The sequence below is a fragment of the Schistocerca gregaria genome, chromosome 8 (genome assembly GCF_023897955.1).
Source record: "Schistocerca gregaria isolate iqSchGreg1 chromosome 8, iqSchGreg1.2, whole genome shotgun sequence".
In the NCBI taxonomy this organism is placed as follows: domain Eukaryota; kingdom Metazoa; phylum Arthropoda; class Insecta; order Orthoptera; family Acrididae; genus Schistocerca; species Schistocerca gregaria.
The window spans coordinates 381,082,362-381,096,105 of record NC_064927.1 but is presented as its reverse complement, the minus strand read 5'-3'; the positions used below and the strand labels follow the sequence as shown (position 1 = coordinate 381,096,105).

The 13,744-nt window shown below is 43.0% G+C and overlaps 1 protein-coding gene across 2 annotated transcripts in view; it reads left to right on the top strand.

The window, feature by feature from the left end:
• Positions 1 to 13,744, top strand: part of LOC126285444 (cell cycle checkpoint protein RAD1-like) — a 41,966-nt gene that overhangs the window by 13,365 nt on the left and 14,857 nt on the right. The window contains exons 5-6 of one of the 2 annotated variants that reach the window (XM_049984831.1): positions 4,990 to 5,054; positions 12,889 to 13,177. In XM_049984831.1, the coding sequence (XP_049840788.1) occupies positions 4,990 to 5,054; positions 12,889 to 12,928 (105 nt within the window). In that variant the 3' untranslated portion in view covers positions 12,929 to 13,177. Of the gene's footprint in view, positions 1 to 4,989; positions 5,055 to 12,888; positions 13,178 to 13,744 lie in introns of those variants that run through there. The other variant, XM_049984830.1, reaches the window with a different exon arrangement.

The window sequence follows — 13,744 nt, the reverse complement described above, 5'->3', positions numbered from 1 at the left end:
AAATATTGAACCATGCTGCCTCTATAACTATCCATAATTGCAGAACTGTTGCTGGTGCAGTATTTTGTGCACAAACAGACCTCTTGATTATGCCCCATTATTGTTTGATGGGATTCCTGCCAAGCATCGAGTAGGCCAAACCATTCACTCAAATTGTCCAGAATGTTCTTCAAACCAGTTGTGAACAGTTGTGACCAGGTGACATGTTGCATTATCATTCACAAAAATCCCTTCACAAATGGCTGAAACTGGTCTCCAAGTAGCCGAAGATAACCATTTCCAGTCAATGTTTTGTTCATTTGAAGCAGAGGACCCCGTATATTCCATGTTAACATAGCTCGCACCGTAATGGAAACCACTACTAGCTTGCACAGTGCTTTGTTGACAGCTTGGGTCCACGGCTTCATGGGGTGTGCGCCACACTTGAACCCTACCATCAAGTCTTACCAACTGAAATCATTTGATCAGGCCATGGTTTTGCAGTCATCTAGGATGCAACCGATATGATCATGAGCCCAGGGAGACGCTGCAGGCGATGTCATACTGTTAGCAAAGACAATTGTTTTGGTCGTGTGTTGCCACAGTCCATTAAGGCCAAATTTCGTTGCACTGTCCTAACAAGTAGCTTAAAAAGAAAAGGATATATGGATACATTCATCGTCCGCCCCACTTTGACTTCTGCAGTTGTTTCACACAGTGTTGGCCATCCGGTAGCACTGACAAGTTTATGCAGATACCGCTGCTCTCAGTCATTAAGTGAAGACCGTCAGCCTGTGCTTTGTCCTTGGTGAGAGATAATGCTTGAAATTTGGTATTCTCAGCACATTCTTGACGTTGTGGATCTTGGAATATTATTTTCCCTAATGATTTTCAAAATGGAATGTTCCTTGCGTCTAGCTCTAACTACCATTCTGCGTTCAAAGTCTGTTAATTCTCATTGTGTGGCCATAATCGCATTGTAAACCTTTCCATATGAATCACCTAAGTACAAATGCACTGCCTTTTTATACTGTGTGTATGCACTACTACTGCAATCTGTATATGAGCATATTGCTATCCTGTGACTTTCAGGACACCAGTGTGTTCCATAAAAATTTATTGCCTGTAGTGGAATATTACACTTGACACAATCAAATGCTCCCAATAAGTTACAGAAGATCACAACTAAACACCCTGAAATAATGTTGCATTAATTTTTATTTCACTGAGTATCAAACTGGGTTGTAGGACTACTGTATGTGATTTAGAATGATTTTCGCCTGTGGTAGTATTTTACATATATGAAAATTTATGAGTGCCCCTGTGGCTGTACCACAGATTAATTTGTATATCTTCTCATGGGTGACAATATCATTTATCATGGTTTGGCTTTCAAACTACACATCATGCCCTGTGTACTGGCTGAGTAAATCTGTTCACATTTCAAAGGAAGGCAGAGTAGGGAGCTGTTTCATTACCATACTCACTTTAAAAAGTGTGTGATAGTTAACCCAAAATTGGTTACGACATAAGTCAGACACCATCTTCCCTAAGCACATGGCCTTGCAGCCAGAAGGACAGCTTATGCTCTAAATTAAGTAGATGTGTTTCTTCCTAGCACAAGATACCTTAATTCCAGAAGTTATCCATCCATTATCCTTGCTTCAGTTCAATTTTACCCTTATTTATTTTAAGAGAAAACAACACTTATAGTGTTCGTCAGTATCTTTAAGAATATGTGTGTGTGTGTGTGTGAGAGAGAGAGAGAGAGAGAGAGAGAGAGAGAGAGAGAGAGAGAGATGTAATGGCTAAGTGAGGTGGTTAAGGCACTGGGCTTAGCTACAGGAGTAACCTACTTAAAATTGCCATCCAGTTTATAACTGCAAATGGCTCCACAAAATTTCCCAAATCAAATATTATGAGCACACTTTCAACAAAGACTGACTGTTTTGTAATAAAGTGAGTGCATACATTATACAATGTATCTTTTATTTGTACAATGCAAACAGAAACTTGTGATTAATGATTCCTGTTGTTTAATGGACCTCTTTAATTTTAAAATATGTCAGTCAGACTATTGAATACCATCAGGATTTGTGAGCTGCCTCACTAGGTGGTTCATGCACCTGAATAGTAAATTACGCATTGAGTGGGAGGTAGGCAAATTGTAAAAAGATTGCTAGGTATTACTAGTTATTGGACTAAGCCTGTTATCAAATGTAAATAAAACAGAACACACACGTCCTCCAATGCTTGTGTACAGTGGCTGTGTGTGTGTGTGTGTGTGTGTGTGTGTTTCACATTTTGTCTGTGTCTGATATAAATAGTAAACAAAACAAAATTCAGTAATTTAGCTGTTCACAATTCTTCGGCTTAATTAATGCAAAGTAGTACAAAGATGCTTGCTCATAAGATTGTGAGAGTTGATGTTCGCAAATGAGTCAGGAAACCTACCTAATGCTAAATTGAAGAAACTTTGGCCCATACAGAGGGACACCAGCAGTCTTTCTTCTCGTATGCCATCCACATATAGGGGAAAATGAGGCTGGTACACTAGATTCCCTTCCATTGCATATAATATTGCGGCTTGCAAAGCACGTATTTTTATGTAGATTATTATAGATAGGGGTACAAGAAGAACTCCTCTCAAATTTCAGCTAAACTGAGGAAAGCACTTAAAAAATTGGCCCAGGGTATGTGTGGGGTGTGCATAAATCATGAACTTAAAAGAAAGAGTGCAAGAAAGGGAGGTGAAAAACCAATCAGAAAAATGTTGAGAAATGAAAATCTAGTATGATTACTTCATTTTTTACTAAAATTCCTCAGGAAATAGCAATCAAAAATATTTTGTTGATCTTTTTCCAATACTGAAGTGTAGAATGTCATTACTTGTAAAAATGTGTTGTTGAGTTTGTTTGCGAATTACAATTACCAATAAAGAAATTTATATGGTCTTAACAGGGCTTTTTGGCAAGATATTATCAAAAATGAAAACAACTTGTTTATGCTGTATCTGTTTCTTGAAATAATTTGTCATCTTTTAATAAACTTTATAAAACATTTTATTACCTTTTAATCATCTTTCTCAAGTATTTCATCATCTTTCTCATCATTTTCAAGTGTCGTCATTGCTTCTCACCCTGTAGACATTAAAAGTTATGCTCTGAATGGAGCACAATGTGTAAAATTCCTGGGGGTCCAGCCACATGAAAAGTTAGAATTGAATCAAGACGTGGGTAAACTAACTAGTCAGGAAGTTCAGTTCAGCATGTTGCACTCTGAGAAGCATCTCTAATTGTGTTGACTGAAAGAGAAGCGTGTATGTTAAGTTATTTCGCATATTTTCAGTCCCCGTTGTCTTTCGGAATTATCTTCTAGGATGATGCACCTAAAGTAAATAAAGTGGTTATTCAGCAGAAGTGAACAATAAAAATATTATGTAAAGGAGATAACTGTACATCTCGCAGAAGCCTATTTGAGGATCTTGGATTCATACTCTCAGTTCTTCATACATGTACTCTACGGTTTTTGTGACTGATGACAAATATCAAATTCATCTGAACTGTGATATACACGGTAACAAGACAGAAAAATAGTTTTCATGTAGATCTTGCCTCCCAGTCCACGGCTCAGAGTAGAGTTATGTAATGTGGTGGTAATATATTCAGAAAGCTGATATCTCGTGTAAAGCTGGGAATTAGAAAGCCAAGTATTAGCCATTTTGAATATTTAGATTCAGGGAATGAAAAGTTCTGTTAGATACATGGCAAGCTAGAATGTGTCCAGATTGAGATTTTCACTCTGCAGCGGAGTGTGCGCTGATACGAAACTTCCTGGCAGATTAAAACTGTGTGCCCGACTGAGTCTCGAACTCGGGACCTTTGCCTTTCGCGAGGAAGCGCTCTACCATCTGAGCTACCGAAGCACGACTCATGCCCGGTACTCACAGCTTTACTTCTGCCAGTATCTTGTCTCCTACCTTCCAAACTTTACAGAAGCTCTCCTGCGAACCTTGCAGAACTAGCACTCCTGAAAGAAAGGATATTGCAGAGACACGGCTTAGCCACAGCCTGGGGATGTTTCCAGAATGAGATTTTCACTCTGCAGCAGAGTGTGTGCTGATATGAAACTTGCCGCGAAAGGCAAAGGTCCCGAGTTTGAGTCTCGGTCGGGCACACAGTTTTAATCTGCCAGGAAGTTTCATATCAGCGCACACTCTGCTGCAGAGTGGAAATCTCATTCTGGAAACATCCCCCAGGCTGTGGCTAAACCAGGTCTCCGCAATATCCTTTCTTTCAGGAGTGCTAGTTCTGTAAGGTTCGCAGGAGAGCTTCTGTAAAGTTTGGAAGGTAGGAGACGAGATACTGGCAGATGTAAAGCTGTGAGTACCGGGCGTGAGTCGTGCTTCGGTAGCTCAGATGGTAGAGCACTTGCCCGCGAAAGGCAAAGGTCCCGAGTTCGAGTCTCGGTCAGGCACACAGTTTTAATCTGCCAGGAAGTTTTAAGCTAGAATGTTTGTTGCAAAGTTTTGTGACAAGTAGTGATAGACTATAATTAGAACTGATTTTTACAGATGAATAAATATTTTCTTTGGAAAATACCATTGTAATGAAGAAAGTATTAAGTTACATATAGCAGATAAACTGCAGCTTTGTAGTAGAACTGAAGAGGCAGCAACTTTGTTCAAAGTAGCAGTTGTCTTTCTAATTTTCTCGATTAAATTTAGATGATGTAAGTCTGAATAGCATTAAGCGGTATATACGGTAGACAGTTTAAGAGTGTCTCGTTTCTTAATCTTATGTTCATGCATGACTAGACTCACCTTTCCACTTCCCTGAAGGTTTTGATTCTTGATGGCGTCTACTGAACGCAGAGAGAGAGAGAGAGAGAGAGAGAGAGAGAGTGATTCATGTTTATTTATATATGGCGTTACTTGAAACATTTATTTATGCAAATTATTGTGAAGACTTCACCATTTTGGATTGGAAACTTTTTTCTGTCCATTTTCAGGTTGACATTTCCAAGGATAGTGACATGATTGAATCTTTCAACTGCACCACAACTACTGTTTCAAGGTAAGCAAGTGTGTGTGTGTGTGTGTGTGTGTGTGTGTGTGTGTGTGTGTGTGTGTGTGTGTGTGTGAGTGGAAGGGGGGGGGGGGGGGTGAGTGATAAACGCATGCATGCACCAGACACTTTGGCAATTACAGTCCAGCTCTACAGTCAACATTTCAGCAATGGGTTTGACTTTAGAGCACATTATATCCATCTCCTGAAAACATACCTCCAGGAGGCAGGACTCTACTGAATGGGGTGGCATGTTATACACTATGTGATCTAAAGTATCCGGATACTTGGCTGAAAATGGCTTAAAAGTTCGTGGCGCCCTTCATTGGGAATGCTGGAATTCAGTATGGTGTTTGTGCATCCTTAGGCTTGATGACAGCTTCCACTCTCACAGGCATACGTTCAGTCAGGTGCTGGAAGGTTTCTTGGGGAATGACAGTCCATTCTCCAAGGAGTGCAGCACTGAGGAGATGTATCAATGTCGGTTGTTGAGACCTGGTACGAAGTCGGCACTCCGAAACATCCCAAAGGTGTTCTATAGGATTCAGGTCAGGACTCGCTGCAGGCCAATCCATTACAGGGATGTTACTGTTGTGTAACCCCTCCACCACAGGCTGTGCATTACAAACAGGTGCTCGATTGTGTGGAAAGATGCAATCGCCATCTCCTAATTGCTCTCTGAATTTTACTTTTGGCAATACACACGCTGGCACATGACGTTCACCAGGCATTCGCCATACCCACACCCTGCCATCGGATCGCCACATTGCATATTGTGATTCGTCACAACACACAACATTTTTCCACTGTTCAATCATCCAATCTTTACACTCCTTACACCAAGATAGGCATCGTTTGGCATTTACCGGCGTGATGTGTGGCTTATGAGCAGCCACTCGACCATGAAATCCAAGTTTTCTCACCTCCCACCTAACTGTCATTGTACTTGCAGTGGATCATGATGCAGTTTGGAATTCTTGTGTGGTGGTCTGGATAGATGTCTGTCTATTACACATTGCGACCCTCTTCAATTTTTGGCCGTCTCTGTCAGTCAACAGATGAGGTCGGCCTGTATGATTTTATTCTGTACATGTCCCTTCACGTTCCCACTTCACTATCACACTGGAAACAGTGGACTTAGGGATGTTTAGGAGTGTGGATATCTCGTGTACAGACATATGACACAAGTGACACCCAATCACCTGACCACATTCGAAGTCCATGAGTTCTGCGGATCGCTTCATTCTGCTCTCACACAGTGCCTAATGACTACCGAGGTCGCTGATATGGAGTGCCTGGCAGTAGGTGGCAGCACAATGCACCTAATATGGAAAACACATGTTTTTGGGGGTGTCTAGATACTTTTGATCACATAGTGTATCTGCTGAAATGAATCCTACTGTTGAAGTTCTAAGTATCGAGGCTGTACATGGACCAGTAAACTGTACAGTATTTTGACAGATTACATCACATCTATAAAAATCACTCATATTCATTACAGTCAGAAATAAACATAAATAGTAACAAAATATACATAAAATAAAGGCAGTTATTGTTTATGAACAATTTCAAGCAGTTTTGAATGAGTAAAGAAACTTTAATAGTTACACAAATTGTTGCAAGATAAAATTAGTGTTGCCAGTCTGATTTGCGAATGATTTTTAGTGAGAAAGAACACCCCCCCCCCCCCCCCCCCCCAGGCGCTCACAGTTCTTTTGTGAGTTTGTGTGTGGCACACAGCTACTGCAGCCAATTCTTCCTTCCTTGGCTGCATTTCCTTCACCTGGGCCTCTCTCCATAGCTATGCTCCTTCCCCATAGCTCCACCCATCCCCTCTCTCAGCATTCTGATTTATTTCCACCTGGTTTCGGCTTGCAGTTTTGTTCCTTCTGCCTGTTCTTTCATCCTTTTTGGCGTTTATGTCCCCGCTTGAGGTTTGACCTCCACATCAAAATTTCCTGTTTTTAGTGTGAGCCATATGGAGAAAAATTCCTTCCCTAGCATCTGCAGCATGGCTTCCTCACCCCACTTCTTTCCCCTATCCCTCCCCTGCTGTAGCCTCCTTCCACCCTGCTTGGTCAGCCAGCACGTGTAGCCAGTCCGTGTGGTGGGGCTGTTACGTGTCCATATAGCTGAGCCCCCTGACAATACAGGGATCACACTGCTGATGCCTGAGCTGTTCCCTCCGAATGTATGCCAAGGAGTGGTTGCTTGTCTTCTTGGCGCATTGGAACTCAGGGCTTTGGCCTCTGTGCGAGACAGCCCATGTGGAGAACCCCTGGTTGGAGTGAGTGGTATCAGGGCGGATGCTTGGGGCATAAAGTGTATGAAGCTGCAAAAATCTGGCCATTCTCAAATGGCTCTCTCTTTGCATGGTGAAGGATCATTGAATGCTGCTTCATATGACCCAGCAATCTTCCTTCCCTGGCTACACCATGTGAGAAGGGCCAGGCTCTCCATCATGGCATGAAACATTTTCCCCACTAGCTCATCTGTACGAGGAAGGATGGGGACACAAATCCACCAAAAAGCATTGTTTTTTGTGGAAAATATCGAGAACAAGTTTGGTGAAGTGGAGTCACTGATTAAAATGTGGTCAGGTTCCCCTGGTGATCAAAGTTGCTTTGCCACCCAATCCACAGCTCTTCGTGCCTGTGACCATCTTGGCAATGCCCCAATGACTATTCTCCTCACCAATCTCTGAAAATGGTCCAGGGAGTGATTTTTTGTGGGGACCGCATCCTGCAAACTGATGAGGAACTCCGGGTTAATCTGGAGTGGCGTGATGTTCATTTTGTTCGATGTGTCCAAAGACAACCAAACTTATACTGATGCTTTCATTCTGGCTTTGGGGTGTGGGGTGGAGATACCCTTCCAGAGGAGGTCAAGATTATGTGCTACAGATGTGACATGACGCCATACGTCCCTCCACCTATAAGTGCTTTCGGTGTTTGAGTATAGGTCATACGTCTTCCTGCTGTACAGCGGGCCCTCCATGTGGTGTGGTGACTGTGGGCACCCACTCCATGAGGTAAGTCCATGTTCTGCCAACTGTGTGTGTGTGTGTGTGTGTGTGTGTGTGTGTGTGTGTGTGTGTCAGTTGTGCTGAACCCACTCCCCTCGCTTGCCAGATTGTCCAGCTTACAAGAGAGAAAAGAAGATCTAAGAGTACAGGCCTCTTGATTGCCTGTCTTACGCTGAGTCTCGCCAAAAGTATGAGAGACTCCACCCAGGGTCACTATCTTCAACCTTTGCCTCTCTTACTTCATTTCCTCCTCCTACCTCCGGCTGGAAGACTTCTACCATCACTTGGCCACAAGATGCACCATCTGTGTGCCCCAAGGTCACCCACTCTCTTTTGGTTCCAGATCTGGCCAACACCTGTACTCTCTTGCGGTGCCCTGCCCCCCCCCCCCACCCCCCACCTTCAAAAGAGGAGAAGAAGAAGAAGAAGAAGAAACAAGTCCCAATACAAGACCCCCTCCCCCCCCCCCCCCCCCCCCGCCCTGTAGGTGCAATCTCCCCCCTCGCAACCTGAGTCTACATCTTATTTTTGGATGTCATCCCATCCTTGTCAGTGACAACTGTTGATCAAGTGACATGATCCCCCTCTCGGCTTCATTATGTCTAACTTGGACTCTCGTCACACCATTATCATGTGGAATTGCAATGGATACTATTGTCACCTACCAGAAATACAACGTCTTGTCTCCTCCTATTCTGCATTCTGTCTTGCTCTTCAAGAAATGCATTTCCACTTATGACCACTCTCCAAGATTTCATGGTTATTGGGTGTTCTGTCAGAACTGTGCCGGCCCCGGGGTAGCTTCTGGTGGAGTCTGCACTTTGGTTTGCTCTGATGTCATTAGAGACAGGATCCCCCTACGTACCAACCTGGAAGCAATAGTGGTTCAAGTGCAAACGACCCTAACAATGACCAGCCTTCCTCCAAGTAAGCCGCTTCCTTATGTTGCACTGTCTACCTTAATCCAGCAATCCTGCCCCCGTTTCTCCTCCTTGGGGACTTCAATGCCCACCACCCTCTATGGAGGAATGTCACTTCAATGGGTAGGGGTCTCCTAATTGACCAATTAATGACCTCAATTTGTGTCTCCTCAATGAGGGTTCCCCTGCCCACTTCAGCGCCACTCATGGTACCTTTACTGCTATCAATCTCACGATCTCCTCCCCTGCCCTCGTGGCTTCCGTACATTGGTCTCCCATGATGACCTTTGTGCCAGTGACCACTTTCCGGTGATTTTAGTGTTCCCCTGCAGCCGCCAGGCAGACAGACTCCCACGTTGGGTGCTCCGTAGAGCCAGTTGGCCTTTATATGTGTCTGCTGTGCACTTTGACACCTCCATCTCAAATTCTATTGATGCAATGGTGCAAGGCATCTGGCACTGTTCTTCATGCTGTTGGCACTGCTGCCCCTTATCCACAGGTACCCCCTCATCCTCGATGGTACCGTGGTGGACCAAGGATGTCGTAGTTGCTGTCTAGGACTGCTGATGGGCACTGCTGCCATTTGAGTGACATCCTTCACAGACCAGTCTCTTTGATTGTAAGCATCTCTGTGCTAAGGCTCGTTGCCTTACTAAGCAGAGTAAAAAGGAATGCTAGAAGTGTTATGTTTCCTCCCTGGGGACGTATGCCTCTTTATTGCAGGTTTGGTCCAAGCTCCATAGCCTTCTGGGCTGCCAGCGACAGTCAACTGTCCAGTGTTTTAACGTCCAAGGTACTCTGTGCACTGATCCATTGGTCCTTGCAGAACACCTCGCGACACACTTTGCGACAGCATCGGTGTCCTCTTCCTCTCCTGCTCTCCTGCTACCTTTCTCCGTCAGAAACACAGAGTTGAACAGACCCCCTTCTGTTTCATACTGCAACATGCTGAGCCTTATAATGAACCATTCACTGAATGGGAATTCTCGCAGCCTCTTACCTCTTTATGAGACATGTCCCCAGGCCTGGATTCCATCCACAACCAATTAATCCAACACTTGGACGTTCCCCAGAGGCAACATCTCCTCAGGGTCTTCAACTGCATTTGGCTCATGGTGCTTTTCCATCGCAATGGTGAGACAATATAGTCCTCCCCGTCCTTAAGCCCGGAAAGAACCCAACATCCCTCGACAGCTACCGTTCAATTAGCCTGATGAATATACTTTGTAAACTGATTGAGAGGATGGTTAGCTTCAGATTATGCTGAGTACTCGAATCTTGGGGCCTTTTGTCCCCATATCAGTGTGGCTTCCAGGCAAGACGATCTGCAACTGACCATTTACTCAGATTGGAAACAGCCATCTGACAGGCTTTTACTCGCTGCCGGCACCTTGTCACAGTCTTCTTTGGCCTACACAAGGCATATGACATGGCTTGGCACCATCACATTTTAGTTACCCTCCATGACTGGGGCTTCGTGGTCCCCTTCCAATTTTTATGTGCGAGTTTTTATCTCACCAGCTCTTCTGGGTTCGAGTTGGCACTTCACTCAGCGCCCCTTGGATCAGGAAAATTGTACCCCACAGGGTTCTGTACTAAGTGTCATACTTTTCTTCATTGCCATCAGTGGGCTTGTAACCTCGGATGGGCCTCAGGTTATCCCGGTGTTGTATGTCGAGGGTTTTTACATCTGGTGCAACTCACACTCTGTAGCGTCTGCTGAGTGCTGGCTCCAAGATGCCATCCAACAGGCCTCTGTATGGACCACCTCCCATGGCAACCAGTTTTCTCCCTCTAGAAACACGGGTTATGCGTTTTTTGTCATCGATCCATAGTAAACCCCGATCCAGAACTTTATTTAGGTGACGAGCTTCTCGACATTGTAGCATAGTCCCATTTCTTGGGCCGTATTTTTGACAAGAAGCTGACATGGCTGCCCCATATTCGCCACCTAAAGAGTATGTGCATTCTTTTGGCCCTTTGAGCTAAGTATAGTCTTCCAGATTCCTTAAATTTAGTATTAGCAGAAAATTCACGGATGGTTGAAGTGGTCATTGGTTTCCTCCATGAAAATGGTTTTTATTTTCAGGTCTTGGAGCAGGGACAAGGTGGTTGCGGTTGGGACCTCTTTTCCAGTCTTCTCAGTGTGTAACCCCATGACCACTCCCCCATGGAAAGACTGCCCCTTTTTTCCAGTTTTTAGATTTGGTCTCACCTTTTATGCCTTTTTCTGTGTGTTTGATCATCATTATTTTATAATTTGGCTCCCGTGACTGGATCTGTCCACATTTAGCGAACCCTTTTTCTTCTGTGACTAACTTCCTGATGGCCTCACCATTTGGTCCCATAACCCCTCTCAATTAATCAGTCAGTCAATCAATAGTGAGTAAAGAACTGGTAATAATTACACCCAGAATTTCAATGAATTGACTGTCTCAATTAAGTATATCATAAGAGAGCTGTTGAGCCCACTTTTATCTGTAGTATTATTGATTATGCACTTTAATATGAGACAGTAATTAACCAGAACATCACTTCCTCACATTAACAGTTACAAAAATATTCAATTTGAATGAAGCTATATCTGAAGTACTTAAGGAAGTTAATCTGCAATCCTGCTTTCTATACACAGATATCCCCTAATCACAAATACATGTAAATGAACATACACTTGCCACACTTTGCTGACAGTGAAGTGCTAAACACAGTTTAGTCATGTATCTCTCATGTTTGTTAAATTTTATTGTCAGACTTAAGTTACTTTTAGATTAATTGTTATCTTTCATGAAATTTATAATCTGTTACAACATTGCACTACTAACTGCCAGTGCAGCTTAACTAAATTCAATTCGTAAACTGTTTTTCAGGATAACGCAAACATCTTATAGTCTTTGTTAAGAAAATTTTGCAGTTTTTAATTATAATTGTGATGCTAAGGTAAATTTTAGGAACCTGTTGCAGGTAGCATGACTTGGGGCAACAACAGTATGTAAAATAAATGTATATGTTGTGTGACTAGGGCCTCCTGTCGGGTAGACCGTTTGCCGGATGCAAGTCTTTCTATTTGATGCCACTTTGGCGACTTGCATGTCAATGGGAATGAAATAATGATGATTAGGACAACACAACACCCATTCCCTGAGCGGAAAAAATCTCTGACCCAGCCGGGAATCGAAACCGGGCCTGTAGGGTTGACATTCTGTCGCGCTGATGACTCTGCTACTGGGGGCAGACATAACAGTACGTATGCAGATGTAAATTAAACTGCATTGACAAAAGAACACACAGTAAGTACAGCCCCTTGTGATTTACAATATTAATGAAAACAATATATTGCATGGAGGTGATGATTCATACTACATGATTTTAACCTCAGTGTTTATAGGATTCACGAGTGGCTCTTCTTCTAATTAACAACTGTCATGGGGCACTATTTAAGCACTCCATGTTCCCAGTAAAGGCAATGACCACTTGAGGCAATAATTCCATCAACTGTATAAATTTTAGTCTTGTATCTAAACTGCTATGTGCTCACTGTGAGGCTAACTCCTAACTGGAGCTTTGTCCGCTGTCTTTGGGCTCTCTTCAGGACCTCCTTTGCCATTGCCCTGCTTTTGCCTCCTTAACCCAGATGGACTTCCCTCTGGCTTTTCCTAGTCTGTAATTACAGTTTTAAGTATTGAGCCTGTAATGGACCAGTAAACTGCACTATATTGTCACAGGTTACATAACTTCCATAGAAATTCTTCATATTTATTAAAGTCAGAAATAAACATAACTAGTAACAAAATGTACATAAATACAGGCAATTATTGTTTTTAAGAAGTTTTGGTATTGCACCCTTCGGAGGCATGTTGACAGACTGAACATTGTACAGAAGTGACTTTGTACTTTTCAGGTTTGGAGACACAGCACACTGCATTCAACTGTGTTACTAATGCAAGTTAATTTTATTTCCATTACAAGCAACTGTTTTGAGCAGTTTCCTGTGGTAAAAAGAGCACTGAGAAAAATGTTTACAATAGAAAAACATCAACTGTAGAAGGTACAAGGTTGGTGTAAACCTTTTCTTGAATGGTTTATATGAAATAGCACCATAATTTTTACATCATGTATAGCAATGGATCAAATGAGGAAACTACCTTGGCTACACAGTGGTTTTATCCAACAGTGTTTTACAGGATCTGCTTACCAAATAAATTTACACTGTATAGTGCAGTGATGTACACAGTCCCAAAGGCATTGGAGCAGACAAGGTGTGATGTGATCAAGGGAAGGAGTTTGTCACCTCCTTCAGTGTTCTTAAAGCTCTTCAAACCTTCCAGAAAATGTACTCAGCAGAGAAAATGGTATAGTAACATACAGGACTCCTTTTCTTGTGACAGTTGGGGGAGGAGGCAGGAGCACATGGGAATAAAGAGAAACAAGTAAGTTGATGTAGCAACTGTGAAACAAGTAATCTGATGTAGCAAGGCCTATTCAGGCAACTGAGTCAGTGCAGGCCAGTCTCACTGTTGAACCAGAAAGTCGTGCATCACTAGGAAAGTAAGCGCTGGAAGGTGTAGGCCAACAGGCTGGCAGTTGTGAAATTAAATTAACCAGAATTTGCATTCCTTCTTCTGGTCACAGAGATGGGATAAAGTCACACTCACCAATTTTCACCTAGGACACAGTTCACTTACACCTAACTTTATGCTCTCACAGAAGAACCTTCTGTTTATGGCTCTATGAAATTAGAAATTCAGAAGTCTCAT